We start from the raw sequence: 26474 nt of genomic DNA, 5'->3' as shown, positions 1-26474 counted from the left end.
AAGGGGGAAGGACCCATTGAAGGAAAAATAAGAAGGCTCAGAATATTTGCATGACTTTCCAAAAATCTAGTGCAATCCTAGACAGGTTGATTTGAAGACTAACAAACTTGTAACCACCCTGTTCTTTCTCAGAGCCCAAATTCCTGAAGTACCTCATGGTTTTTTGCAAATCCCTGAATTGCGTCACAATGCGTTTGTAGTCTGCAGTCAGGGATATGTTTTCATCCTGGTATTGCTTTATCTGCTTTGTCATTTTCATTCTCAGATTGTTCAGCACATCATGCAACCTGTCCAGAGGAGAAAGAGAGGAGATTGGAAGACATGAGGAGACACAATTCAAATTATTGAACTACATGAGCAGGAAGTGGGCCAGAAGTGGCAGAGGAAAGAAAGATTCAAACACAGTTCCTCTCTGAAAGCATTTCCTGAGGACTAAAAAAAAAAAAAAAAAAAAAAAAAAAAGTCACCGTGGCTCTTTTCAACTTAAATCATTAAAATCCAGGATGTAGCCTTGGCTCTAACAAAAATGAAGCCATTCTTGCCTTCAAAGAGCTTACCCCTATTGGGAGGATGAGAGGTAGCATAGTACAATGGAAACTGCACTGAACTTTGGGCTCACAAAGTTCTGGATTTGAATTGTGGCTTTGGCAAATCACACTCCTCACAATAGCTATTCCAAACTTTCTCTCTGGAAGCCTCCTAGACCAACCCCATCCCATCCTTCACTCCTCATATTCCACTGAGAAAAAAAGAGGCTATTCACTATTAAATTCCTATCACCATGTAAGTTCCCTATGTCCCCTGTCTTTACACCTCATCATCCTTGAACATATTCCCTTACTTTCTAGTTCTTTACCCCAATAGCTGATGAAAAGATAACTCTTCTCACCCAGGTGAATCCCTTCTACATGAACCTTTGTTTCTATTCCCTCTTATTCTCCCCCTTAATCATTCTCCCCTCTGTAATCTTCAGTCTCTAACAGTTCCTCCTCCATGTAGTTCTCTTTCCCTATCATTCCATTTTTCTTTTGTTGTGTTTTTGGTTTTTTATTCCTTTTAAACCTAAATATAAAATGAAAAAAGGAAAAAAAAGAATATTTCTATGTACACAACAGAACATGAGAGGATTCACTTTAAAAGAATAAATTTCCTGCACATATATATTGTACCTAGGATATACTATAAGATATTTAATATGTATGGGAATGCCTGCCATCTAGGGGAGGGGGTGAAAGGAAGGAGGGGAAAAATTCGGAACAAAAGGGAGTACAAGGGATAATGTAAATAATCACCTATGCATATGTACTGTCAAAAATGTTATAATTATAAAATTAATTTAAAAAAAGAAAGAAAAAAAAGAATAAATTTCCACTTCATAAAAACCTACATAATAAATCCTACATGTAGTTTTCAAAGAAATCTAGCTTTTCTGTGTTTCCTTCTAGGTTCTCTTTTGTTTGCTGTGGTTTTCTGATCTTCCCTTCCCCCCCCCACAATGCTTTTGCTTCAGAGAAGGCTACAATTAAATGTGAATATATACATAAATATGCACATATATATAAACATGCATATATAGATATAAATATACATACATATACATTTATTTAAGACCATACTTAGCATATTTCTATTAGTTCTTTCTCTGGAGGTGGAGAGCATCTTCCTTCATAGGTCTAAGTCTTGTTTTTCTAATCAATCAGCTTATCATTTCTTATGTCAAAACAATATTCCATCATAATAATATATCATGACTTGTTTAGCCATTCACTAATTGAAAATATCTGTAACTTTAGGCAATCTGATATAAATATGATATCTCAAAGTTAATGTACATTTCTCTAGTCAATAATGAATTGACTTTTCTGATATAATTATATTTGATTTCTTGATTTCTTCATCAAAAACTATTCATATTCTTTTAACTATTCATTAATTGGACATTCTTTTAAAAAAATAAATTTTTATTTATGTCTTTGCTTTTTATATCATTATAGTTTCTCTCAGGATCCCTTTTATCCCATGTAACAAATAGTATTTTTGAAGACAAAAAGAAAAAAAAGGAAAAGGGATATGAACAGTACATTGAAAAATGTCTATAAGTATGTGTACAACCACTTGTAGACCTCCCACTTCTGCAAAGCAGTGGAATGAGGGTGTCTTTTCATAGCTCTTCTTTTCAAGCTATGTTTATCCTTTATAATTTTGCAATATTCGTTTTAATCCTTTTTTTATGGTGTGCACATTTTTTGTCTTCTATTTTGTTTTCTTGGCTCTTTTTACTTCCCTCTTCATCAATTAGTTTATGGAGATCTTCCCACCATTTTTTGTTTTCATCACATTTATCATTTCTTAAAACACAGTAACATGAGTAAACACAGTAACTGAGTAAAACTGAATAGTTATGATATATGAATGTAATAGAATATTATTGTTTTATAAGAAATGATGAGCAGGATGATTTCAGAAAGGCCTGGAGAGACTTACATAAACAAATACTAAGTGAAATGAGTAGAACCAAGAGAACATTGTATGCAGCAACAAGATTACATAATAATCAATTGTGATGGACTTAGCACTTTTCAACAATGAAGTGATTCAGACCAAATCCAATAGACTTTGGAGGAGATGGAGAAAGCCATCTGAATCCAGAGGGAGAACTATGGAGATTGATATGGATCACAACATAGTATTTTCATCTTTTCTGCTTTTGTTGTTTGCTTGCTTGGTTTTTTTCTTATTTTTCCCCCTTTTGACCTTATTTTTCTTGTGCAACATGATAAATGTGGAAATATGTATAGAAGAATTGCACATGTTAACCTCTTTTGGATTACTTACCATCTAAGGGAGTGGGGAAGTAGAGAGGGAGAAAAATTTGGAACACAAGGTTTTCCAAAGATGAATGTTGAAAACTATCTTTGCATGTATTTTGAAAAATAAAAAGCTATTATTATTTTTTACACACACACAGAGTAATAGTTCAGTGTCTGCCTCTCAGGATGATCTTGGAGACTTCAAGATACTTGTTGGTACCCTGGCCTTCCAATTCATCATCACCTTTAAATCCTGTGACCTAGAGATTAATCCCAATTTCACCATTCCTAGGAAAGGTTATACTTGAGATTTCACTTTCACTCAGAACTGCCAATTACAGTATTCCCTTCTCTTACCTCCATCCCCTGACCTTTCATTTTTTTCTCTGCCTCACTTTATTTAAACTCAGGATCATCCCCCTGGGACCACAGACCTGATAGATAAGATTCACCTTATCTTGACCACAACAAGGTCATCATGTCACTTCCCAGCTATGTCCAGACTATTTCCAATATGTACATTCAATCCCCTTTTTCTCCCTCTTTCTAACCCTAGATCCCCTAGACATGCTGTCTTCTATTAAAATATAAACTCTCAAAGGAAGGGGTTGTCTTACTTTTGTACTTGCATCCTAAGTACTTGGCCAAGAGTAAGCACTTAATGCCTTCCTAGTTATCTATTCTTCACAAAACCTTCAGTCTCTTTATCTTTATTTTACCCCACTCTGATTTGACTGTCTTCTCTTCAATGTCTAACTTTCACAGATGATTAGCTTAATTATGCTTTCACCTTTGATTCCCTTACCCCTTGCCTTTCATACCTTGCCAATCTTTGATTCTGAATCACCCACGCAATCCACTTTCTCCTGCTATACTTGAGTGGTTGAGTCTTATGGCAATTATACTACCATGCCAACTGGGTCCCTATAATTCATTTCATTAAGGCTCAACTAGGCTCACAAACAATACTTTTGTTTTTCCTTGAACTTCTACCTCATTCTTGCTATTAAAGCTCTAAAGTTTTTCTTTCTCCACACCTAAAAACCTGACCCAATTTTCTCTCTCAGAAAATGTCCTTAAGTTTATACTTTCCTGAGAAAATAGAGGCACTGGCCATGAGCTCTGTCTCTCCTTCTCTCCTTTTCCCTTGCTTCCCATCTTATAACTCTTCTAATGTATTCCCTCACCTTCCTCAATTTTAGTCTTATCATTTTGTCAAAGCTGCTCTCTCTATTTAAGCCTAACCTCTCCCCTTCCTTCCAACAGCTTGCTCCATTAATCCCTATCTTTCATCTTCAGTTTGTCCTTTTCTATTACTCCCTGAGTTATTTTTGTCAACAAACATAATCAGATCTATTTCTCTTTTAAAACCTTCACTTGACCTTGCCCCATACACGGAAGTTATTACCTTGTAGAAAGGAAGAATGGAAAAATGAAAGGAAGAGAGGGAGGGAAAGGAGAAAGGGAGGATGGAAGGAGGGAAGGAAGGGAGGAAGGGAAGGGAAGGAGGGAAGGGAGGGAGGAAGGGAAGGAGGGAAGGGAGAGAGGAAGGGAAGGAGGAAGGGAAGGAGGGAAGGGAGGGAGGAAGGGAAGGAGGGAAGGGAGGGAAGGAGGAGGTAAAGAAGGGAAAGGAAAGGAGAGGGGAAGGGATGAAAAAAGGGAGGGAATAAAAGAGGACTGTAGGGAGAAGTCAAAGTGTTAAATGTGGCAGAGAAACAAAGGAGGAGAGACCCCTAAGAAAGATAACACCACTCTAACTTACCGATTGATCCTTCTTTTCTGCTGGGATTTAATGATTGTGTTCTCTTCATCTCTTTTCTTCAGCACTTGGAAATTGTACTCTAGTTTTTCCTGATTTAGCTGATAAGTTGCTTTCATCTGCTGAAGTTGTTGCTCTAGAATCTGTTTAAAAAACCGAATACATTCTAGGATGCTATATAGTTTGCAGAAGGCAGGAGAGGGGAGAAGCAATCCTGTAGGAGCTAACAGAAGGATGCTTTCAGTTATGAGTAGCTTCCTCCAGATTCTCAGAAAAGCTAGTACTATGGGTACTAATTTTCATATAATGTTTACATTTTTCATTAATATGGAACAAAGGAACCTACCATCAAAACATAATTCCCTCTGGCACACAAGAGGAGACTGTTCACAGATACTACAGCCCAGCCAGAAATTCCCACTGTCATTCAGAGAAGGGGTTCTTGAAAACAAGAACTTGTGAAAGTCCCTTTCTGAGATTTCAGAACTTTGAGCTTTCTGTGACTTAATGGCAGTTTTGGCCTTTATCAAAGGTTATTCTCTTTAAATACAAGACCAACCTTAACAATTTTTAAGGGTCCAATTGCAGTGATTGGTCCCTTCACACCTTTGCCTAAGAGCTAAGTAAAGCAAGGGAATCCCAAAGGCAGCCCTTCTATGCACCCTGTAAGAACACTTGGCTTCTTGGGAGCCAACTTCCCTGGGCTTCCTTCTTTTTTGTTTCTAGGGAGATGTGAGACACTTGTTGAACAAGTCAGCGGAGGTGGGACAAGTACAGGAAGGGTTAAAAGCTATTGTTTAGTTAAGAATCTAGTCATATAGTGAGCAGTTCAAGCTCCATCTTCAAATATGGAGCCCTATTTGCTCTTTAGTGTACAGGATAACATCTAGGGTACTTCTAGATCATTAATATGGCCTCAGCTCCTCTTTTTATTTCAGCTCCTTAGTCAAGGTCAAAGACATATTCAACTTTCCTAATTCTTAGGAAATATAGCACGTGACATAACCAATCAAGCAATAAGCATTTATTAAACTCTTCCTATGTGCCAGGCACTGGAAATATAAATACATAAATGAAATACTCTCTGAGGCATGGAGCTTGCATCCTATAGGTGTAGCAATCTGTTTTCCTACACATCTCTACCAAGGGTATGCTGGAGTCAGCTTGAACTGGGCTGGGGGTCAGAGAGGAAGACCTGAGTTCAAACAGTAGCTATGTGATCCCAGGCAAATCCCTTCACCTCTGCCTGCCTGTTTCCTCATCTATAAAAAGGGAATAATAATAGCACCTCCCCCTTCCAACCCAGGTTGTTTTGAGGATCAAATGAGATATTTTGAAAGTGGCACAGTTCCTAGCAATAGTAGATGTAAATGTAAACTATAATAATTATCATTATAATTACAAGCTTAAATTTGTTAAATTTCCAATATGAACATGTTTACTTCAGAAATTAGCAAATGCTATACAAATCAGGACTTGTTTTGTTGATTTTCCAGAGTCTAGACTTAAAGTGATAAGTGAAAAATATTAATAAGGCAAATGAAACTTAAATGGTATGCTTTGGAGAGAGCCTGTTAATAAGCATTTACCAGCATATCCCAGATGTGTACAAAATACAAAGCAAATAAAAGATAACATGAGAGGTAAAAGCACCTACAAGCAGGAGACAGCAGGAAAGGCAAAATATTGAGCCATCTTAAAGAAAACAAAAAGCTGCTAAAAAAGATTGGATTTAGAGAACTCCAAAAGACCTGAGTTTGAAATCCACCGCAGACACTTATTAATTGTGTGACCCTGACTTTCCCTCATCTGCAGAATGGGAAGTACACCAGCATCTATTTCCTAGGGTTGTTGTGAGGAACAGCTGAGCTGATCAGTATGTAAAATGTTTTGCAAATTGTAAAGTGTTATATAAATGCTAGTTGTTATTAAAACTTTTATTTTACTAACCTTATAAAAACAGAAAATTAGGTATTTTACTTTCTCAAATCCATGTTTATTACAGTTGTTACATTACTAGCTCACAGAGGAAGAATGACTATGGATGTTATATTACCAGCTTGTTACATTGCTTATATTACTAGTTACTTATATTACTGATTATATCACTAGCCCAAAAAGGAAGATTGGCTATGGAGGTACATTCTAATTTGGGACTCTATTTTTTTCTGAGTTACCAAACAGAGAACTGGGGTATAGCTACCCAAGCAGGTCTCACAGCCATGATCTTTCCCTACTCCTACTTCCTCTGAACAAGTTACAACCTTACAAGTAGTTTGAGAAGACAAAGGATAAATCCAAATTGGGTCAAATTTGAAAGATGAATGAGGGAGAGAGAACTATTGACATAGGAGATTGATAAAGGTACAGTTATTAATCAGAGCACAATAACCAAGCTTAAGTGGAGCATTTTGGGAATAATTACTGCAAATGGTGCTCACCATTGTCCTGACTAATTAGTGCATTTTTCCCCATGAGAATACATTTCCCCAAGATTTCTTCATATGAACAATAGTGAATCTACAAATTCACTTACAAAATAAGATCTTACAAAATAAGTCCTATTTTGGTTTCTGATTTCCCATGAATTATACTTTCAATCATCATGAATAGACAGAATCCACAGCAGCCAAAGTGGCAGGACACTTCATTATGGAGCCTTTGTTGCCACTGATGATTATCTACACAAATTCCCAAATTGGTAAAAAAAAAAAAAAAAAAAAAAAAAAAAATCACAGCTTTCTGCATAATCTAATCCTGAATTGCCAGACCTCTTTGGTCCCACCAAGTATTATTCTCCCCCCCCAAAATAAGCCATAAAAGAGATTTATGTAAGAGATTTATCAAGAGAACTTCAGTTGATCCAGTTTCTAAATCTACATTTGCAATTTGATCATGTGTAGATTTTTTTTTGCTGGGTTATATTTTATATCCATGATTTTTCATATGAATTTATGTCATCAGGCATTCTTTCTTTCTGTTCTCATCTAATTGCCTTTTCTCAAATTCAGGACTCATTTCTCCCTATTGAATTCATCTTGCTGGTTTCAGATGTTTCAACTCACAGAGAGTTTTTAGTGCTGATGCTGTCACCCTAGGTATGAACAAGTTTTGCTGCTGGGTAAGTCCACCTCTTTAGAAGAGGACGTGGGTCCTGTTGTTAATAAAATACTTGCTAAACATTTATCATCCCCCAACTCCCCTGACATTGCAGGTGATCAGTAGATAATAAACAATCCGTCCTCCAATCTTCCCTCTCTGTGTTCCTCTACAGAGAATGGCTGAATGGACCTTGGTTTCCCTGCCTTTTGGCCTAACCTGCACATCCAGCTCCAGCTTGATCTTGATGGAGTTGTACTCTTCTGAGTCCCGAATTCTCTGTTGGTTTAACTGCTTCTCATAATCCTCTACTCTCTTCATGCGCAGTATCAGATACTCCAGCTGAGGTCAAAAGGGGGCAAAAAAAAAGTCTAACAATTGTTAACTTTACTACAAATGATTTGAACAAAGCCCCCCCAAAATTTATGTTTCACAATATTTTTGCAGGAAATGTAACCAGAATCAGAAATACCCTCCCTACTACCCCCTACTTTGGAGAGAGGGGTCTAACATCCTTCAGGGAGCACCAGATGTGACATTAGGGCCTCCAAGTTAAAATTCCAATGCTTATTTCCTAGCTGTGCTATTCACCTTTCTGAATCTGCTTTATTCTCTGAAAAATGAGGATTAGTCCGATTCTTTTTGTACAGCAAAACAACTGTTTGGACATGTATACATATTTGTATTTAATTTATACTTTATACTTTAACATATTTAGCATGTATTGGTCAACCTGCCATCTGGAGGAGGGGAGGAGGAGAGGAAAAATTAGAACAAAAGGTTTGGCAATTGTCAATGTTGTAAAGTTACCCATGCATATATCTGGTAAATAAAAACTATTAAAAGAAAAAAAAGAAAAATGAAGATTGTAATTCTTGCATTAGCCACTTCATTGACTTGTCATGAGAAGAATATTTTATAACCCTCTGACCACAAGTTGAGTTACACTGTAGGCTTGATGAAGCTGCCCTCATTCCATTAGTTCTTATGCTCTAAACACAGGGGAACACTGTCACAAGTTCAAATGTCTAATTTTGGTTCTAGAGGAAGCCCCTATGTGGTCTATACACCATTTCCTCTTCCTTTACATCTGTAAAATGAAAAGGAAAATACTGAGTTGGGCTTCTCAAAAACTTTTGTCTTCTTACTCACGTCCATTGCCTTAAAATGCCAGCTTTATCTCAAGTACATTCATGGCCAGCATGAACAGCTGAGTGTTGGGTGAAAAAATAGCAGAAAATGGCCACATAGCAGGAGTGGACTCAGCTGGTGATGCACATGGCACTACAGTCCTTACCACCAGTGAGCAGGCTAAATAATGCCCCACCTATTGGAAAGAGATTACAGTCAAAATCAAGCTCTTATTAAGTGCTCACTGTGAGCCAGGCTCTGTGCTAACCACAAGAGACAAAAAAGCAAAAGAAGAAAAATAGCTGCAGCTGAAGAATGCACACTCTAATGGGGGAAGGCAACATGCAAATCACTATATATAACATGACCATCATATCCAAGAGCCTAAAGAGTTGATGAGATTCAAAGAGCATCCATGCTGCTCAAGAGACCACTGGCCTCCCTTGTTCATTCAGCCCTTCATCCTTTACCTCCTTGGCATTGTGAATATGCATCTCACGTTCCCATTTCTTCTTATTGCCAGCCAGCAGTTCTTCTCGCTCAAGTTCAAATGCTTTCTGTAACCAAAAGAGGGCCAGTGTCTTAAGCCTGCTTTGGGCTGGGCGTGAGCTCCATAATTTGGGGAATAATCTATATCACTGCTTACAAAGACTGGTACTCCTCCTCCTCTACACAAACTGCAAGGCCCATGGCTCTAAATTGGCAGCCTCAGTTGTCAAATTTTAAGAAACTGGCTATTTATTGGAGGAGTCAAAGGGACCGAGAGATAAGTGACCTCATTTCTAAGGCTCAGCACTAGAGGCAACTGCAAGAATAGGGAGCAAGAGGATCCTAACCTTGGGTAACCAAGGGGAAACCAGTCATATAATCCAGCAACCACACCCACACTTTAGAACAAGATGAAACAAACAGACCAGAGGCTAATGGTCCCTCTGGTACTGGTTAGGATGCCCATGAAGCAGAGTTCAGTGGATAAAACTAGAGGAGAAGCCTAGGAATGCAAAACAGAGAAGGCCTGGATTTAATAGGGAGATTCTGTCAGCTTTTAGGCAAACTTCCCTAGGGGCATCCCTGTGCACCCAATATTTTGGGTGCATTCTTATTCTTCCATATTTTGGCCACCATATGACCCGAAGCAAGTCACTTAATTGCTATCTACTTCAGTTTCTTCATCTGTAAAATGAGGATAATAATAGTCCCCATTTCCCAGTGTTGTTGTGAAGATCAAATGAAATAATAACTATAAAGCACTTAGCACAGGGTCTGGAGCATAGTAAGCACTATATAAATTAGTTGTTATTACTCAAGTACTAAAAACCTCCCACCACTTTCCTTTTTTCTCCCATAAAAAAATCTTGTGGTTTATATATCTCTCATAGAAGGCAAATTATATGAAAAAAACAAAGATCAGTGCACCAAGATGTTTGGGGTGTCTCCCTAGCACATTACAACATCCACAGTCAGTCCTCCTCAGAGAAGCCTCCCAAATGGATAAAGTGTGCTATCTTCACAGGGGATTAGGAGGGTCTCTGCAGCCTCCTAGACCTGTCTTTGCTACCTCAATATTATTGAGCTCCTGGCGGAAGTTCTTCATTAAATTCTTCACTTGTTCTTCCATTCTCTCCAGCAGCAGAGTAATGTCATCACCCTGTTTCTTCAGATCTTTCACATATTGGTCATCTTTTGCTTTTAACTCCTGGGGGAAAAAAAGATGAAAGGAGAGGTGGAGTTAAACCAAAATTTATTTAGTATTATTTTTTTAAATGCCTAAAAATTATGTTTGAATGATAACAAGGTTTCAAAATAGTTAGCCAAGAGTCATGGAAAAATCTCAGAGAGAATATCTGTCATTGGAGAATGGGGCTAAGCATCCTCAATGCAAATTCTGCTTTATCTTACCATTGACTAGAGCCATTTAAGGAAATACATTCCCTTCACCACCTCCACTCCAAAAAATAATATGTTTAACTGAGAAAATTATGCACATATCAACAAAAATATGATATTTCTATAAGACCTATCTGCTACTGAATTTTGAATGTTTTATTCCTAACATAAGGGAGAATGTCTAGCTCAAAATTCATTTGCTGTGACTTTATCTTCCCTTACCAGGTGGCCTCCAGAACTTTGTCAGAAAGGCTTTTTTCTCCTTTTGTCAAAAAAAAAAAAAATCAAAGAATTTCTTCAATTAGAAAAAAATTTATGAGTTCATGTAGTGCAGGGATTCTTAATCTGGAGGTTTGTGAATTTGTGGGGGGAGGGGTGTGAATTTGTGTTTTTAATGTTTCAATAATTTTATTTCAATATAACTGGATTTCTTTGTAGTTCTATATATTTCATTTCCTACATTTAAAAATATTATTTACAGAAAGAGTTGGTAATGCAGAAATTTCTTCCAAAGCCTCCCTAACAGAATCTGATCTCTACTTGAATACCCAATGGAATGGAGTTGACTATCTCCTTCTAACTTTGACATAGTTCTTACTTAGGTTCTTACTTAGGTTAAGACAAAACCTGAAGTCTAATTATAGGAAAAAATAATAATAGTACACTATAGATCATTGCAATTAGCACAGTAAATGCCTAAGAAAGGAGATCATTGTCAAATCAGGGCTTAAGGAAAATCTTCATAGAGGAGGTAATATTTGAATTAAGGAAGAATGGGGTAAGATTTAACAGGCAAAGAGAAAAAAAGGGCATTACAGAGATAAATAGAGCAAGAATCAAGGTAGGAAAATACAATACATATTCAATAACAGCAGAGGATAGATCAATCTACCTGAAACATAGTTTATGAAGAAGAATAAATCTGCCTGAGTTTATGAAGAATATTATGATACTAAGGCTTAAAAGCTCTGACTGAGGATGCAATGAAAGGAAAAATATCCCCTGTCCTCAAGAAGCTCCAAGTTTAATGGGATAGACAACTATGTATATAAAAGATATACACAGTGATAAAATTATCTCTCATCTTGAAAGGCAGTTTTCATTATTCCAAAATAAAAGTGGGGTAGTGGTGGTCTTATTCAGTGTCTAAATATAACAGAGTGAATTTCTAGATAGAAAATATTGGTGCCTGAAGAAAAATAAACCTTTTTAATGAATTCTGCAGAGGCATAGAAGCAAGAAACTTGCATACTGAATAGTGGAGATGTCAAACTTTTTCAATGCATTAGTTATTTTTGCTGCACTGTTTTCCCCCCTCTTTTGGGGGGATGCATTGGGAAATGTAAATGATACAAAAACTAAGAATATCAATTCATATATAATTTGTTTGTTTTTAAGGAAAAGAATTTGCAAACAGAAGTAGTGAGTGCACATATTTGTTGGTATTTTTTTTAAAGAAATGAAATTGATAAGAGCCAATGTTAAACACCCTGGATTTAATCTGTGGCAGCTAAGCAGTACAGTGGATGGAGCTCTAGACTTGGAACCAGGAAACTTGAATTCAAATCCAGAGCTCACTTTGCCTCACGGACATAGTAGCAATGTGACTCTGTGCAAAGCACTTCATTTCCTTCAGCCTCAATTTCCTCATCTGAAAAATGGAGATGATAATAAGACCTTCTTGGTGGGATTGTTGTGAGGATCAAATGAAATAACATCTGTAAAGTGCTTTGCAAACCTTAAAGCACTGTATAAATGTATAAAATGTATAAATGTATAAAATGACAACATTTTGTCAATTTTGATTTTTAAGGAATTATTTTCATCAGTGAATTTTTGCATCACTTTTCCCATTTGGCTAATTTTATTTTTAAAGATATTTTCTTCAGTATTTTTTGTGCCTCTTTTATGTAGTTGTTAATTGTCTTTTCATAATTTTCTTCCTTGGATTTTATTTCTTTACTTAATTTTCCCTCTTCTATTCTTATTTGATTTTGAAAAAAAAAATTGTTTTTAGCTCTTCTAGGAATTTTTGTTGGATTTATATCAAATTTGCATTTTTTTTAAAAAGACTTTTCTTCTAACAGTTTGGCTTTATGGTTGTCTTCTGAGTTTGTGTTTTGCATTTTCCTGTCACCATAGTAGATTTTTGTGTTCAGAAACTTTTGTTGTTTTCTTCTTTTCCCACCCTATTTCTTGATTTGGAATTCTACTTTAATGTTGCTTTATATTCCTGCTGTGGCAGGGGGATGGGTCTCTTCAGGCTTAAGAGATTTTTGCACTATTGTTTTCAGAGCTACTTTTGGGGGTTTGAAAGTTCCAACCATTCTGGAGAACAATTTGGAACTGTGCTCAAAAAATTATCAAACTGTGCATATACCCTTTGATTCAGCAGTGTTACTACTGGGCTTATATCCCAAAGAGATCTTAAAGGAAGAAAAGGGACCCACATGTGCAAAAAAATGTTTGTGGCAGCCCTCTGTAGTGGCAAGAAACTTGGAAACTGAAAGGAGATGCATCAGTTGGAGAATGGCTGAATAAATTATGGTATATGAATATTATGGAATATTATTGTTCTGTAAGAAATGACCAGCAGGATGATTTCAGAGAGGCCAGGAGAAACCTATATGAACTGATGCTAAAAGAAATGAGTAGAACCAGGAGATTGTTATACAGGGCAACAACAATGACATAATTCAAACCAGTTCCAATGGTCTTGTGATCAAAAGAGCCATCTACACCTAAAGAAAGAACTGTGAAAACTGAGTTTGGTTTACAACATTGCATTTTCACTCTTTTGTTGTTGTTTGCTTGCTTTTTATTTTGCTTCTCTCTTTTATTTTTTTGTTTAGTGGTTTGATTTGATTTTTCTTGTGCAGGACAATAATTGTATAAATATGTATGCATATATTGGATTTAACATATATTTCTATCATGTTTAACATATATTGGACTACTTGCCATCTAAAAGAGGGCGTGGGGAAAGGAGCAGTGGGAATTGGAACACAAGGTTTTGCAAAGGCTAATGTTGAAGAATTGTCCACACAAATGTTTTGAAAAATAAAAAGCTTTAATAAAGAAAAAATATTTTAAAAAAGAATTATTGGATTACCTGAAAGCCATGATCCAAAAAAAAAAAATTTTTTTAAAGCCTAAACATAATATTTCAAGAAATTATCAAGGAAAACTGCCCTGATGTATTAGAACCAGGGAATAAAATAGAAACTGAAAAAAATTCATTAATCATCACCTGAAAGAGATCCCAAAATGAAAATTTCAAGGAATACTATAGCCAAATTCCAGAGTTCCCAGGTCAAAGATAAAGTACTTCCAACAGCCAGAAAGAAATCAAGTATTATGTATTCACAGTCAGGATCATGCTAGATTTAGCAGCTACAACATTAAAAGATCAGAAGACATGAAATATAATATTCCAAAAGACAAAAGAGATGGGATTACAACTAAAAATATCCTACCCAGAAAAATTGAATATAATTTTTCAAGGAAAAAATAATAGATATTTAATGAAATAGAGGACTATAAAGTATTCCTGATGAAAATACCAAAGTTGAGCAGAAAATCTGACTTTCAAATATAAAATTGAAGAGAAACATAAAAAAAAGGTAAACATAAAAGAGAAATCATAAGGAACTCAATAATGTTAAACTGTTTACCTGACTGTATGGGATGATGCTGTATGTATTTTCTAAGAACTTTGTCATTATTAGGGCAATTAAAAGCATTCTACATAGAAAGATGGTGTGGGAGTGAGTGGATTTATGTTGAGATGACATTAAAACAAATTGATAGGCAAGAAAGAGGGATACTTTGTAAAGGGCTGAAACACTGAATAGCACTGGAATCAGATAACTAAGCACTTAAGGCTAATTACTTATTGGACAATACTCTATTAGCATATGCTTGGAAAATGGCCCTTCTCACTATTCTGTGCTGGCTCTATCTTTTGGTGTATACAGATAATCATAGGAAGGATTAGGGGGTGGAATAAGACAAGCCAGAGTCACTTTGGAGGAGGAGAAGGAGAAGGGAGATAAGTCAGTGGAGAGCATGTGGCAGTTTTGTCAATCCCCTTTACTTCTCCCCCTAAAGACCAAGGACTTTTGCTTATCCTGACTCCAGCTGATTCTGAGGCCTCCAGGGAGCTAACATGGACTTCACAACTCTTAAAGAAGATATATGAGAAAATTAGCTCACATAAAAGAGGCACATAAGAAAGAGCTTTCACAAAGAAAGCAAAAATTGAAGTGGATGGTCATGGGCAAGTTTGAATTTCACTCACACCTAAATTGATTCAAAAAGGGAAAATAAAAACATGTATACCTGTGTGTGTGTGTATATATATATATATATATATATATATATGGGCATAAACATATTTAATTTGGTTGTTTTTTGTTTGTTTGTTTTGCTGAGGCAATTGGGGTTGTGACTTGCCCAGAGTCACACAACTAGAAAGTATTAAGTGTCTGAGATCACATTTGAACTCAAGTCCTCCTGAATTCAGGACTAATGCTCTATCTACTGTGCTACCTAGCTGCCCCAATATATTTAATTTGTAACAGAAATCCGTCTTATCCAACAGGGAAGCAGAACAGAAAGGGAATAAGGAAAGGAGGTATGACACAAGGAAGGACAGATAAAAGAAGACAGTCAGAGAAAAAATTAAGACTTTAGAGGAGGGACAAGATAAAAAGAGAGAAAGATAAACAGAATAAAATAGGGTGAAGGGAAATGCAGTTAGTAATTATAACTATGAATCTGAATGGGATAAATTCACCTATAAAATGGAAGTAGAAAGCAGAATAGATTAGAAACCAGAATTCAACAAAATGTTGTTTGTAAGAAATATGCTTGAAACAAAGTCATGCATAGATTTACAATAACAGGTGAGAGCAGAATTTATTATGCTTCAGTTAAAGTTTAAAAAAAGAGGGTGTAGTAATATTATCTCAGACAAAGCAAAAGCAAAAATAGATCTAATAGAAAGGGATAGGCAGATAAAAAACAAAAAAATAAAAGGGATAAGCAGGGGAACTACACGTTACTTTAAAAAGAACTACAAACAATGAAGAAAAAACAATACTAAATACATATGCACTAAATTACATAGCATCTAAATTCTTAAGGGAAAAGTTAAATGAATCACAGGAGGAAATAGACAGCAAAACTATACTAATGGGGAACCTCAATTTTCCCCTCTCAAAGTTGGAGCTAATGATAAAATAAATAAGAAAAGGGCAGCTACCTGAATTCAGGAGGATCTGAGTTCAAATCTGGCCTCAGACTCTTAACACTTCCTAGCTGTGTGACCCTGGTTAAGTCACTTGATCCCAATTAACTCAGCAAAAAAATAAAATAAATAAGAAGTTGCGGAGGTGAATAGAATTTTAGAAGAAGTTAATATGCTTCTGGAGAAAAAATGAATGAAAACAGAAGGGAATATATCTTTTTTCTCAGCTGTACATGGCACAAAAATCTAGCATGCATTAGGACATAAAAACCTCACAACCAAATACAGAAATATTAGATACACCCTTTTCACACCATAATATAATAAAAATTACATTTCATAAAGGGCTGTGTAAGCACAGATTAAAAGTTAATCAGGGGGCAACTAGGTGGCGCAGTGGATAGAGCACCAGCCTTGAATTCAGGAGGACCCAAGTTCAAATCTGGTCTCAGACACTTAACACTTCCTAGCTGTGTGACCCTGGGCAAGTCTCTTAACCCCAGCCTCAGGAAAAAAAAAAAAAAAAAAAAAGTTAATCAGGTGCTTTCTTTGGAAGCATGTTTGCTAAAATTGGAATGATACAGAGATTAGTATGGATGATTTCATGAAGCACTCCATATTTTTGGAATGGCTGAACAAATTTTAGTATATGATTGTGATAAAATACTAATGTGCTATAAGAAATGATGAACAAAATGCTTTCAGAAAGACGTGGAGTTGAATAAGCAGATGTAAAAGGAAGTTAGCACAAATAGAAGAATGATCAGCTGTTAACAACTTAGCTATTTTTAGCAATATAAACATCCAAGACAACTCCAAAGGACTCATAATAAAAAGTGTTTTTCACCTCCAGAGAAAGAACTGATGGAATCTATCAAAGCATATTTTTTACAACTTTATTTTTCTTGGAAGGTGGAGGTAACATCTGTGCTTTCTTTCAAAATATGACTAATATGGAAATATGCTCTGCATGACTGTACATGTATAACTTAGATTGCTTGCCTTCTCAATGAAGGGGAGAGGAAGAAAGAAAGGAAAGAATTTTAGACTCAAAATTTTAAAAAAAGAAGGCTAAAAATTGCTTTTATAAGTAATTGAAATTTTTTAAATTTTAATAAAAAATAATTGGAAATTAACTAATTCTAAAAAAATAAGTTGGTCATAGAATAAATAATAGAAATAATAATTTCATCAAAGAGAATGATAATAATGAAACAATATTCCAAAATTTGTGGGATGCAGCCAAAGCCATATCTAGGGGAAAATTTCTCTCTCTCTCAAATGTATACATCAATAAAAAAAGAAAAAGCAGATAAATGAATTGAGCATGCAATTAAAAGAGGAAAACACAAACATGACTAATAGGGAAATATGTTTTGTATGACTTCACAGATATAATTGCTATCTAATTGTTTAACATCTCAAGGAGGGAAGGAAGGAAAGAATTTGGAACTCAAAATTTTTCAATGATTGTTTAAAAAAAAAAAAACTTTTCATGTGTAAGCGGAAAGTACTTAATGACTTTTTTAAAAGAATAATTTTCTTCTTCCAAGCCAGCACCATGGCCCACCCATTCCAATTTAGCAATATTACATTCTTGCCTGTTGTAAATCACTAATAAGCTTGTTCTTCTCCTCTATCAGCATAGCACATTGCTGTTGCTGTCCACTGAGTAACTCCCACAGCTCTTGAGGAATCCTCTTCGTTTTACTGTCTTGCCACTTTGAACTGATGTCATCAAACTTTTCCTGACCGGTCTTGACTTCATTCTCCAGCTTCTCCAATCTGCAAATACAATTCATACAGTTCAATGCACTGATTATCTGATAGACTATTTGGGGAGTCTTTAGAGTTTTGTTTGGATTTGTTGAATCAGTGAATGAAGAAGGGCAGAGGGAGAAGGTCTTGATTATTTGGAGAACAGTAGAAATTAAGTATGGAGGCTAGAGTATGCATGATATATATGACTGAGAGATAAGAAAGGATCCCAAGATCCTTATGTTATATATGGGCTGTCAGCTTCTAATTCTCACCAACAAAAACTAAACAGTTTCAGAAATAGAAATGGCGATAACCATCAAGTAATGTAATTACTTTCACAATTTTGATAGAATGATGATGATAATGGCTAACATTTACATTGTGCCCCCAGGAGATGAGTACTCTTATTAGCCCCATTTTACAAATGGGGACACTGGGACAAACAAATATTAAATTACTTCTCTGTATCACATAGCTAGTAAGTATACTAAGTTTACTTATATATTTATAGTTGGTGAGATTTGAACTCATTTTCCAGACTTCAGGTCTGGTGCTCTATTTTGCTGTAGTAGAATGTGAGCCCCAGATTTAGGGAGGGCAAGTGTTTAGGCATTCAGAAAAAAGGATAAGACAGACCCAAAGGTCTAAACTTCTAAAGAAAAAGGAAACTATAAATTGCAATTCTAAAGATACCAAGAGAAACAAATCCAAGGAGCAAGGAAAGGGGGAATTATATAAGGAGGCTGATATGGTTGAACAAAACAGTTAATCAAAAAAGTTTTTTTTAAATGTAAAGATGATAAAGGCAGGAACAGATGAAAAATAAATTCAAAAGCTTATAACAATTCTGTTTTTTAAAAAGGGTCAAAACTATTTCAAAAAGTATTTATTAATATAAACATATTTAGAAGAATTGCATATGTTTAACCTAAGTCAGATTGCTGCTGTCTTGAAAAGGGGAGTGGAGGAGAGAGGGAGAAAAATTTAGAACACAAGGCCATCTCTAAGCATAGCAAAAATGGATGTTTTAACTATATTAGGGAAAAGATGGGGATTAAAGAAGGGATAAGGACAGGTGCCCCTGTAGATAGGACAGCAGTAATTGATTTTTTAGTTTATTTTTAATACACATTGTTTTATGAATTATATTGGGAGAGAAAAAGCAGAGCAAAAGGGAAAAACCATGGGAGAGATTTAAAAAAAAAAACATAAAAAAGAAGTGAACATAGCATATGTTTATATTCAGTCTCCTTAGTTCTTTCTCTGGTTGCAGATGGCATTTTCTGTCCAAAGTCTATTGGAATTGCTTTGGATTACTTAACTACTGAGAAGAACCAAGCCTTTTGTAGTTGATCACTGCACATTCTTGCTGGTTATTGTGTACAATGTATTCCTGGTTCTGCTTGCTTCTTTCCAGGCCTTTCTATAATCAGCTTGTTCATTATTTTTTATAGAACAATAATATCCATTACCGTCATATACCACAACTTGTTCAGTCATTTCCCAATTGATGAGCATCTACTTCTTTTTCAGTTCTTTGCTACCACAAAAATAACTGCTACAAACATTTTTGCACATGTGGGTCCTTTTCCCTCCTTGGTGATTTCTTTGAGATACAGACCCAGTAAGACACTGCTGGATCAAAGGATATGCAGAGTTTTATAGCCCTTTGGGCATAGTTCCGGATTGCTCTCCAGAATAGTTGGATCATTTCACAACTCCACCAATAAGGCATTAGTGTCCCAGTTTACCATCCCCTCCAACATTTATCATTATCCTTTCCTGTCTTCTTAGCCAATCTGAGAGGCATGAGGTAGTAGTTGTTTTAATTTGAGTTTCTCTAATCAATAGTGATTCAGAGCATTTTTTCATATAACTATTTATTTAATTTTATCGTTAATTTAATTTAATCATCTGAAAATTGTGTGTTCATATCCTTTGACCACTTATCAATTGGAGAATTATGTGTATTGTTATAAATTTGACACAGTTCTTTATGTATTTTAGAAATGAGACCTTTATCAGAAACATTGGCTATAAAAATATTTTTCCCCAGCTTTGTACTTCATTTTTAATCTTGTTTCTGTTGGTTTTGTTTGTATAACTTTTTAATTTAATGTAATCAAAGTTGTCCATTTTGCCTTTCGTAACCTTCTCTAGTTCTTCTTTGGTCATAAATTCCTCCCTTCTCCAAAGATCTGATAGGTAAATTATCCCTTGTTCTCCTAATTTGTGGTATCATCTTTTATGCCCAAATTATGTACCCATTTTGATCTTATTTCAGTATGGGGTATGAGATGTAGGTCTATGCTGAGTTTCTGATATATTATTTTCCAGTTTTCCCAGCAATTTTTGTCAAATTGTGAGTTCTTATTCTAGAAGTTGGAGTTTGGGGATTTATCAAATATTAGTTGCTATAGACCTTGCTTATTGTGTTGGTGTGTATCTCATCTATTTCACTTATATTTATTCTACTCTATTTCTTAGCCAGTAGCAAATGGTTTTGATGACCTCTGCTATATAATATAGTTTTAGGTGAACAGCAGTCACTGATGATGAAAAGAAGGTTAAACTACTCTGTTCAATGATGCTTTTACTGAAAAGAGCAGCACAAAAACGAATAATCCAAAATAAAGAGATAAAAGAATAACTAGTTGCCTTTTATATGTTCAAGATATCAGGCCAAATGAATTCTAGTCCCTGAGGTTCTATGAGGAATGGAAAATGTCATTACTGAGCAGGAGTATTTGAAATGTCAAGAACAAGAACAAGAACAGGAATAGAGAAGAACAAATAACCTGCTCTTTAAAAGAAGGGTGGGGAGAAGGTGGCAGAGTTTGTAAATTATAGGCCAATGAGCTTGCCTTGGATTCTTGGTAGAACTGAAAAATATATTATTAAAAGGATGATTAGCAGGGCAGCTAGGTAGTGCAATGGGTAGAGTACCAGCCCTGAAGACAGGTGGACTTGAGTTCAAATGTGGCCTCAGACACTTAACACTTCCTGGCTGTGTGACCCTGAGCAAGTCACTTAACCCCAATTGCCTCAGTAAATTAAAAAAAAATTTTTTTAGATGATTAATGAGTATCTAAGAAAGAAAACATTAATCACAAAGGGCCAGAATGGCTTCATCAAGGATGAGTTATTCCAGATGAATCTCATATAGGGTTAGTATATTAGTAGGATAGTGGAATGCTATAGTTAAAGAAGACCAGTAAAAACATTTGACAAAGTCTCTTCTACTTTTCTTTTGGAAAAGATGGAGAAATAAGACCTACATAATGGTACAATTATAAAAATTCAGAATTAATTCAATGTTTGAATCCAAAAAGTATTTGTCAATGAGTTATTATCAACTTGAAGAGTAGAATGTCTCAAGTATCAGTCCTTGGCCCTGTAACATTTAACATTTTTATCAATGTTTTAGATAAAGGAATATATGAAATACTTATCAAATTGTAGATAACTAATTGTAGATAAAGTCAGACTCTGAGACAATCCTAAATGGTTCAGAATAAGGTAGGTCAAATTTAATATGATGAAATTTAAAAGGGATAAATGTAAAATCCTATACTGTTTCCAAAAAAAATCATCATCACAAACAGATATGACTAGATTACAGAAAATTTTTAAAAGATCAGGGAATTTTAGTGGACCATAAGCTCAATGAGTCAAAATTGAAATATGGCAGCCAACAAGGCTGTATAGTTAATCTTGGAGGACAGTGTTAAAACAGTTAATATGTATTAAGAGGCAACAGTTGAACTCAGATTTTCCTAATTCCAAGGTAAGTCTTCTATTTACTATATCATGCTACTTCTCAGGGAAGCCTAATAAATGCTTTTTAAAAAATTCTTAATAGTATTTTATTTTTCCAAATACATGCAAAGATAGTTTTCAACATTCACCTTTGTAAAACCTTGTGCTCCAATTTTTCTCTCTCTCCCTCTCACCCCTCTCCCCAAAACAGCAAACAATGTGACATAGATTAGACATGTGCAATTCTTTGAAATATATTTCCACTAGATGAATGGATGTCCATCAATTGGAGAATGGTTGGGTAAATTATGGTATATGAAGGTTATGGAATATTATTGCTCTGTAAGAAATGACCAGCAGGAGGAATTCAGAAAGGCTTGGAGAGACTTGCATGAACTGATGCTGAGTGAAATGAGCAGAACCAGGAGATTATGCACTTCAACAACAATACTGTATGAAGATGTATTCTGATTGAAGTGGATATCTTCAACATAAAGAAGATCCAACTCACTTCCAGCTGATCAATGATGGACAGAAACAACTACACCCAGAGAAGGAACACTGGGAACTGAATGTAAAATATTAGCACTACTGTCTATCTACCCAGGTTACTTATAACGTCGGAATCCAATACTTAACGTGCAACAAGAAAATTGGATTTACACACATATATTATATCTAGGTTATACTGTAACACATGTAAAATGTATGAGATTGCCTGTCATCTAGGGGAGGGAGGGGAAAATCTGGAAAAATGAATACAAGGGATAATGTTATAAAAAAATTACTCATGCATATATACTGTCAAAAAATGTATAATTATAAAATTAATAAAATTTAAAAAAAATGATCCTTTCCAATTTCAATTCAAATGTGTATTAAAAATTTTGTCTTTATTTTGGAAAGGGGGAATTCTAATATTCAATTTTTTTAATTGTGTAAAAGACAAAAGTAAATGATTTATTTACTAAACTAAGGAGATGTTAATCTCTTCCTTTTAACCAGTTGGCAAATTAGCATGTATTAGCTCCTTCTATGTGCCAGTCTCTGTGACCATAGTATGCTTGATGTTTGGAAAAAAAATTCTATAAATTTGTTTGAAATTTTTTCCCCCTTCTCTAATGTGAGAATATAAACTGTTTGGGGAGGAATAAAATCTCAAATGTTAAAAAAAAAAAAAAATTTGTCTTTAAAAAAAAAGAAATATGTTTCCACTAATAGATAAATAATAAAATGTTCTCTTCTAAAAATATGAAGCTACTTCCAGGCCTACTGGTAATTCCTAACAAACTTATATCAGGGAGGAGTTGGGAGACTAATGTATTAGGTTAAGTCCTGACAATAACAATTTTATAGAATTCATTGACTTTGAGAGAAAATACATTTGTGCTCATAAGGCACCTTACCTCTGACGTCTTGCTTCATCTTCATCTACCCTCCTGTGAATCTCTCTGGTATCAGCAGCAACTTGGACGTTTGTCACCAGCTCTGTGCCACAGAGCAGCAGCTTAGCTAACCTCTACAAACAGAAAATAGAATATACAACCAGACTTCTGGACAATTCACAAACAAGCTACAGATGTTTATATCCTAAAGAGGGTATTTCAGCTTGAATTAATAAAGAAAAAAGGTTGTCCAAAAATGGAATAAGTCCTTCTAAAAAATAATGAAGACCCCTTCTCCCTCTCCCCAAAAAAGAATGCTCAAGCAGAGTCAGAATGAATGTCTGTCAGGGCTGTCTGAGAAGGGCTGGATGCTTCTGGTAGACTAGCTAATCTCTGAAGGATTTTCTCAGCTCTGAAATTTTGTGGTTCTAGTTTCAGTAGAAAATGGGAAAAGCTCCTTCTCCATTTCCTTAAGAGATGAAGAACAACTATGAGACTTTAATAACCTTTATTTTGTAGAGGCAGCAGGACATAGTGAATAGAGTATCAGCACTGAAGCAAAGAAAACCTAGATTCAAATAGTTATTGTTTTACCCTTCATTCTCAGAGAACCATGACATTAGAGAAGTGATGCCACATTTACAAGTGAACTGGATTTAAGTGAAAAAGGGCTGTGCAAGGCCACCTGATTCACTTTCCCCTCCAGAGCCGTCTAGTCCAATGGCCAGATATAAATCAGGACAATTAAAGACGGCCCTGGATGCAGTGGGAGAACTTGGACTTTTTAAGCCAAAGTCTTTCTCAGGTCTCAAATCTGTCTAAGGCAACACCTATTTAGTGTTTAAGGCCAGGTAAGAAGCAAGTCAGAGAATGGCTTTTTTTACCCAGTCAAGTATTGTCTCTGATACATACTGGCCAGGTAACCCTGGACAACAGGGCTCTAAGCAACTTGATCTGCCAGGGCAGGGGGCATTTCCTTAATCAGCAGTTCCTTGTGCTCAAGAATTCAGTATCAACTTCAATAAATCTCTCCAATCCAGCAGAAAGAGATCAAAGGATCACAAATTTAGAATTGAATGGGGCCATAAACACCATTGAGATCAATCTCTTATTCTACAGATGAAAATCTAAAGATTATAAATATTAAATGAACTTTCCAGGATCACAGAGTCAGTACAGAACAGAACAAAATAGTTTCACAGAAGTGGAAAAAGAAGTAGCTTAATCTTTATGGACATAGTAGTTATTTATTAAATTTTTACTAAGTTCCATTTTTTTTTTTTTTTTGGTCAATGTTCTATTTAAATGATTTCAGCCCTATAGTTCCTAAAACAGCAGCACAGATTAAAACCAATTTCCAAAACAAATAAACAAACAAACACACACAAACTTCCTGGCACCAACAGTTCACTATTTAGGCAAGCAGCATTCTTGGCACATGGCCCAACGCTGCCCAAAATCTTATATAATTAGAATCGTGAACTAAGTGATATTGTTGAGGGCAGTAGCCCCTTTGGTATTCTTTGTTTGATCTCCAACTTCTTTTGGGACTTGGACCTTTGATACAAGATGTGGTCAAACTAGTTTGGGCTATCTGAGGTGGCCAGGGTTTTACAGCCCCCCATTCTAATCTGTTCAGATAGACCAAATGGCATCAGGAAATTCCTTTTTCCTTCAAAACCAGTAAGATTTACACTGTATAGCCTATAACCCGAATCAAACCCAAACAAATTTTTTCCTTTCTGAGGGTTTGCTTAACTGCAATTGGCAAATCTCTCTTTTAGCAGTAAATGCATCAATATTCAAACAAATTCCAAGATCTTATACTCAGAATAAACAATCTAATATGCTAAGACAATAGCCAATTATATTTCCCATAATCAAATGGTTTTTCTACTGCTTGAGTTTCGATCAGATAAGGGTTTATGGCCTTTACTCTAGCATGCTCTAAAGACTGCTTTAAGGGAAAAAACTTTCCTGTCAGTTCAAAATTGCCAAGTTCCACTCACTTACATTAGTACAACAGGTTAAAATTTAAAATCACAAATAACCAACCAATTTCTTAATCCTAGTTCTTAAAACTCCCATTTCCTCCCATATCCCACAGAGAATGTGAGAGGGTTTGGTATTATTTGGAGGTTTTAATTAGAGAGAATTGAGCTCTTAGTTTTCCTTTATCAAATTCCTACCCATCTAGAATAGGCTAGAATAGGAAGGGATAGTTGGAAACATGAGGTCCTCAAGCTGGCAAGGCAGGACGGGGTTTCCAAACAATTTTTCCTTCAATTCCAGTACCTTGGGGGGGATGGGTGAGTAGGATCTGAATGGAGGAGTAGAACAACTGAGGCTTCCCATAGGAAAAAACGAGATTGGCGTACCTACTAAGTCCAAATTTACCCCGGGCAGCTTGGCTTTGCTGATAGAAGAAGGTGGGCCTGGTCCAGGGGCACGCCACCTCAAGTCTGGAGAGGCCTGGGGGGGCGAGGCTGGAGTCCATGGTCCTTTCCTTCTCTGGGCAGTCGCTCTTCCAGTGTCCTTCCCGTTCATACTCAGGGTAAGGGCTAGAGCCTGCGGGCAATTCCTCGCCCAGTGGCTGACAGAATCTGAAGCACAAACTTTGGGGCCCATGGAAAATAGCGGTAGCCAGAATCTGTGCCTGCTGTCTGCTCTTTACTCCTAGCCTTCCCGTCCTCCTCCCAATCCCTTTATACCCCAAAGGCGATTTCTGATAATTGAGTCCTGGAATTTTGGGATTCTAGAGCCAATTTCTGCCAATTTAGTCTTATATCTGGAGAAGACTGATTGAAAAAATGCATGGAATGACAGCAATCCCCTCTAGAAAAGTGGGGTGCAGGTTAGTGAATTCTCTAATAGGATTCTTATCAGCTGCTTGCATAAGTTTCTCATAATCTACCTGCTTTATATTCCCCTTTTCCATTTCTTCAATGGGATGGGTTAAAAGATGATCCTTCATCTCTGTATTACCATTTCCCTCCTCTCTGTTCCCACTCCCCTCTTCTATGTCCCCACTCCCCTCTTCAGAGTTCCCCCCGGAATCTGCGAAGGGAATAATAGCAAGGGCCCCCATCTGGTACCTCCCAGTCACGTTAGCCACAAACCTTGGCGTTAGCTCCCGAATCATTCTTATCTCCTGTATTATGGGATAAGAAGAGATAACATCTCCCCAGGACAGATCGCTCTGAAAAGGAACTGCTCTAAATCCCCCATAAATTCCATTATGTGGGAAAAATCCCAAGAAAGGAGGGACCTTTGCACTCTAAGCGTTTCCCCCAAAGAGCTGGCCATTTCTCTCGGAGGCAAGGCTTAGAGATAGCTAAATCAGAGTCCTGGGCCGCAGCTGTAGTAGAATCAGGCTGTGTGGGAGGGGTGGAGGCTCTGGGGCAGGGAAACCTGATTAGGAGCCGAGAGGGAGCTGGGTGAGGAGGAAGGGCCTCCGCTTCTCAGCAGAGAAGGGCAAGGCATCAGAGTATTCCCGGAGTCCAGCTCTGGGATTAAGTTCTGCTGGAGATCAGCGTCTCTCCCCAGTTCCACCTCAGTAAACTTAGACAGAAACATCCTGCAAGTTAACCGCGATTTGGGATCCCTGTAGAGGGCCCAGAAAGCTTGCACAT

The 26474-nt window shown here is 36.2% G+C and overlaps 1 protein-coding gene across 4 annotated transcripts in view; it reads right to left on the bottom strand.

Annotated features, from left to right (window-relative positions):
* Window positions 1-26474, bottom strand: part of DRC1 (dynein regulatory complex subunit 1) — a 63826-nt gene that overhangs the window by 26505 nt on the left and 10847 nt on the right. For all 4 annotated transcript variants that reach the window (XR_012487949.1, XR_012487950.1, XM_074300109.1 and 1 more), the window contains exons 3-9: window positions 22864-22976; window positions 17539-17722; window positions 10358-10495; window positions 9270-9356; window positions 7888-8010; window positions 4573-4712; window positions 153-287 (exon numbers count right to left, since the gene is read on the bottom strand). Coding sequence is in view for 2 of the 4 variants with exons in the window: in XM_074300109.1 (XP_074156210.1) it covers window positions 153-287; window positions 4573-4712; window positions 7888-8010; window positions 9270-9356; window positions 10358-10495; window positions 17539-17722; window positions 22864-22976 (920 nt within the window). In the remaining 2 variants the exon portion in view is untranslated. The remainder of the gene's footprint in view (window positions 1-152; window positions 288-4572; window positions 4713-7887; window positions 8011-9269; window positions 9357-10357; window positions 10496-17538; window positions 17723-22863; window positions 22977-26474) is intronic.

Source organism: Sminthopsis crassicaudata, chromosome 3 (genome assembly GCF_048593235.1).
Source record: "Sminthopsis crassicaudata isolate SCR6 chromosome 3, ASM4859323v1, whole genome shotgun sequence".
Taxonomy (NCBI): domain Eukaryota; kingdom Metazoa; phylum Chordata; class Mammalia; order Dasyuromorphia; family Dasyuridae; genus Sminthopsis; species Sminthopsis crassicaudata.
This window is presented reverse-complemented; position numbering and strand designations above follow the sequence as displayed.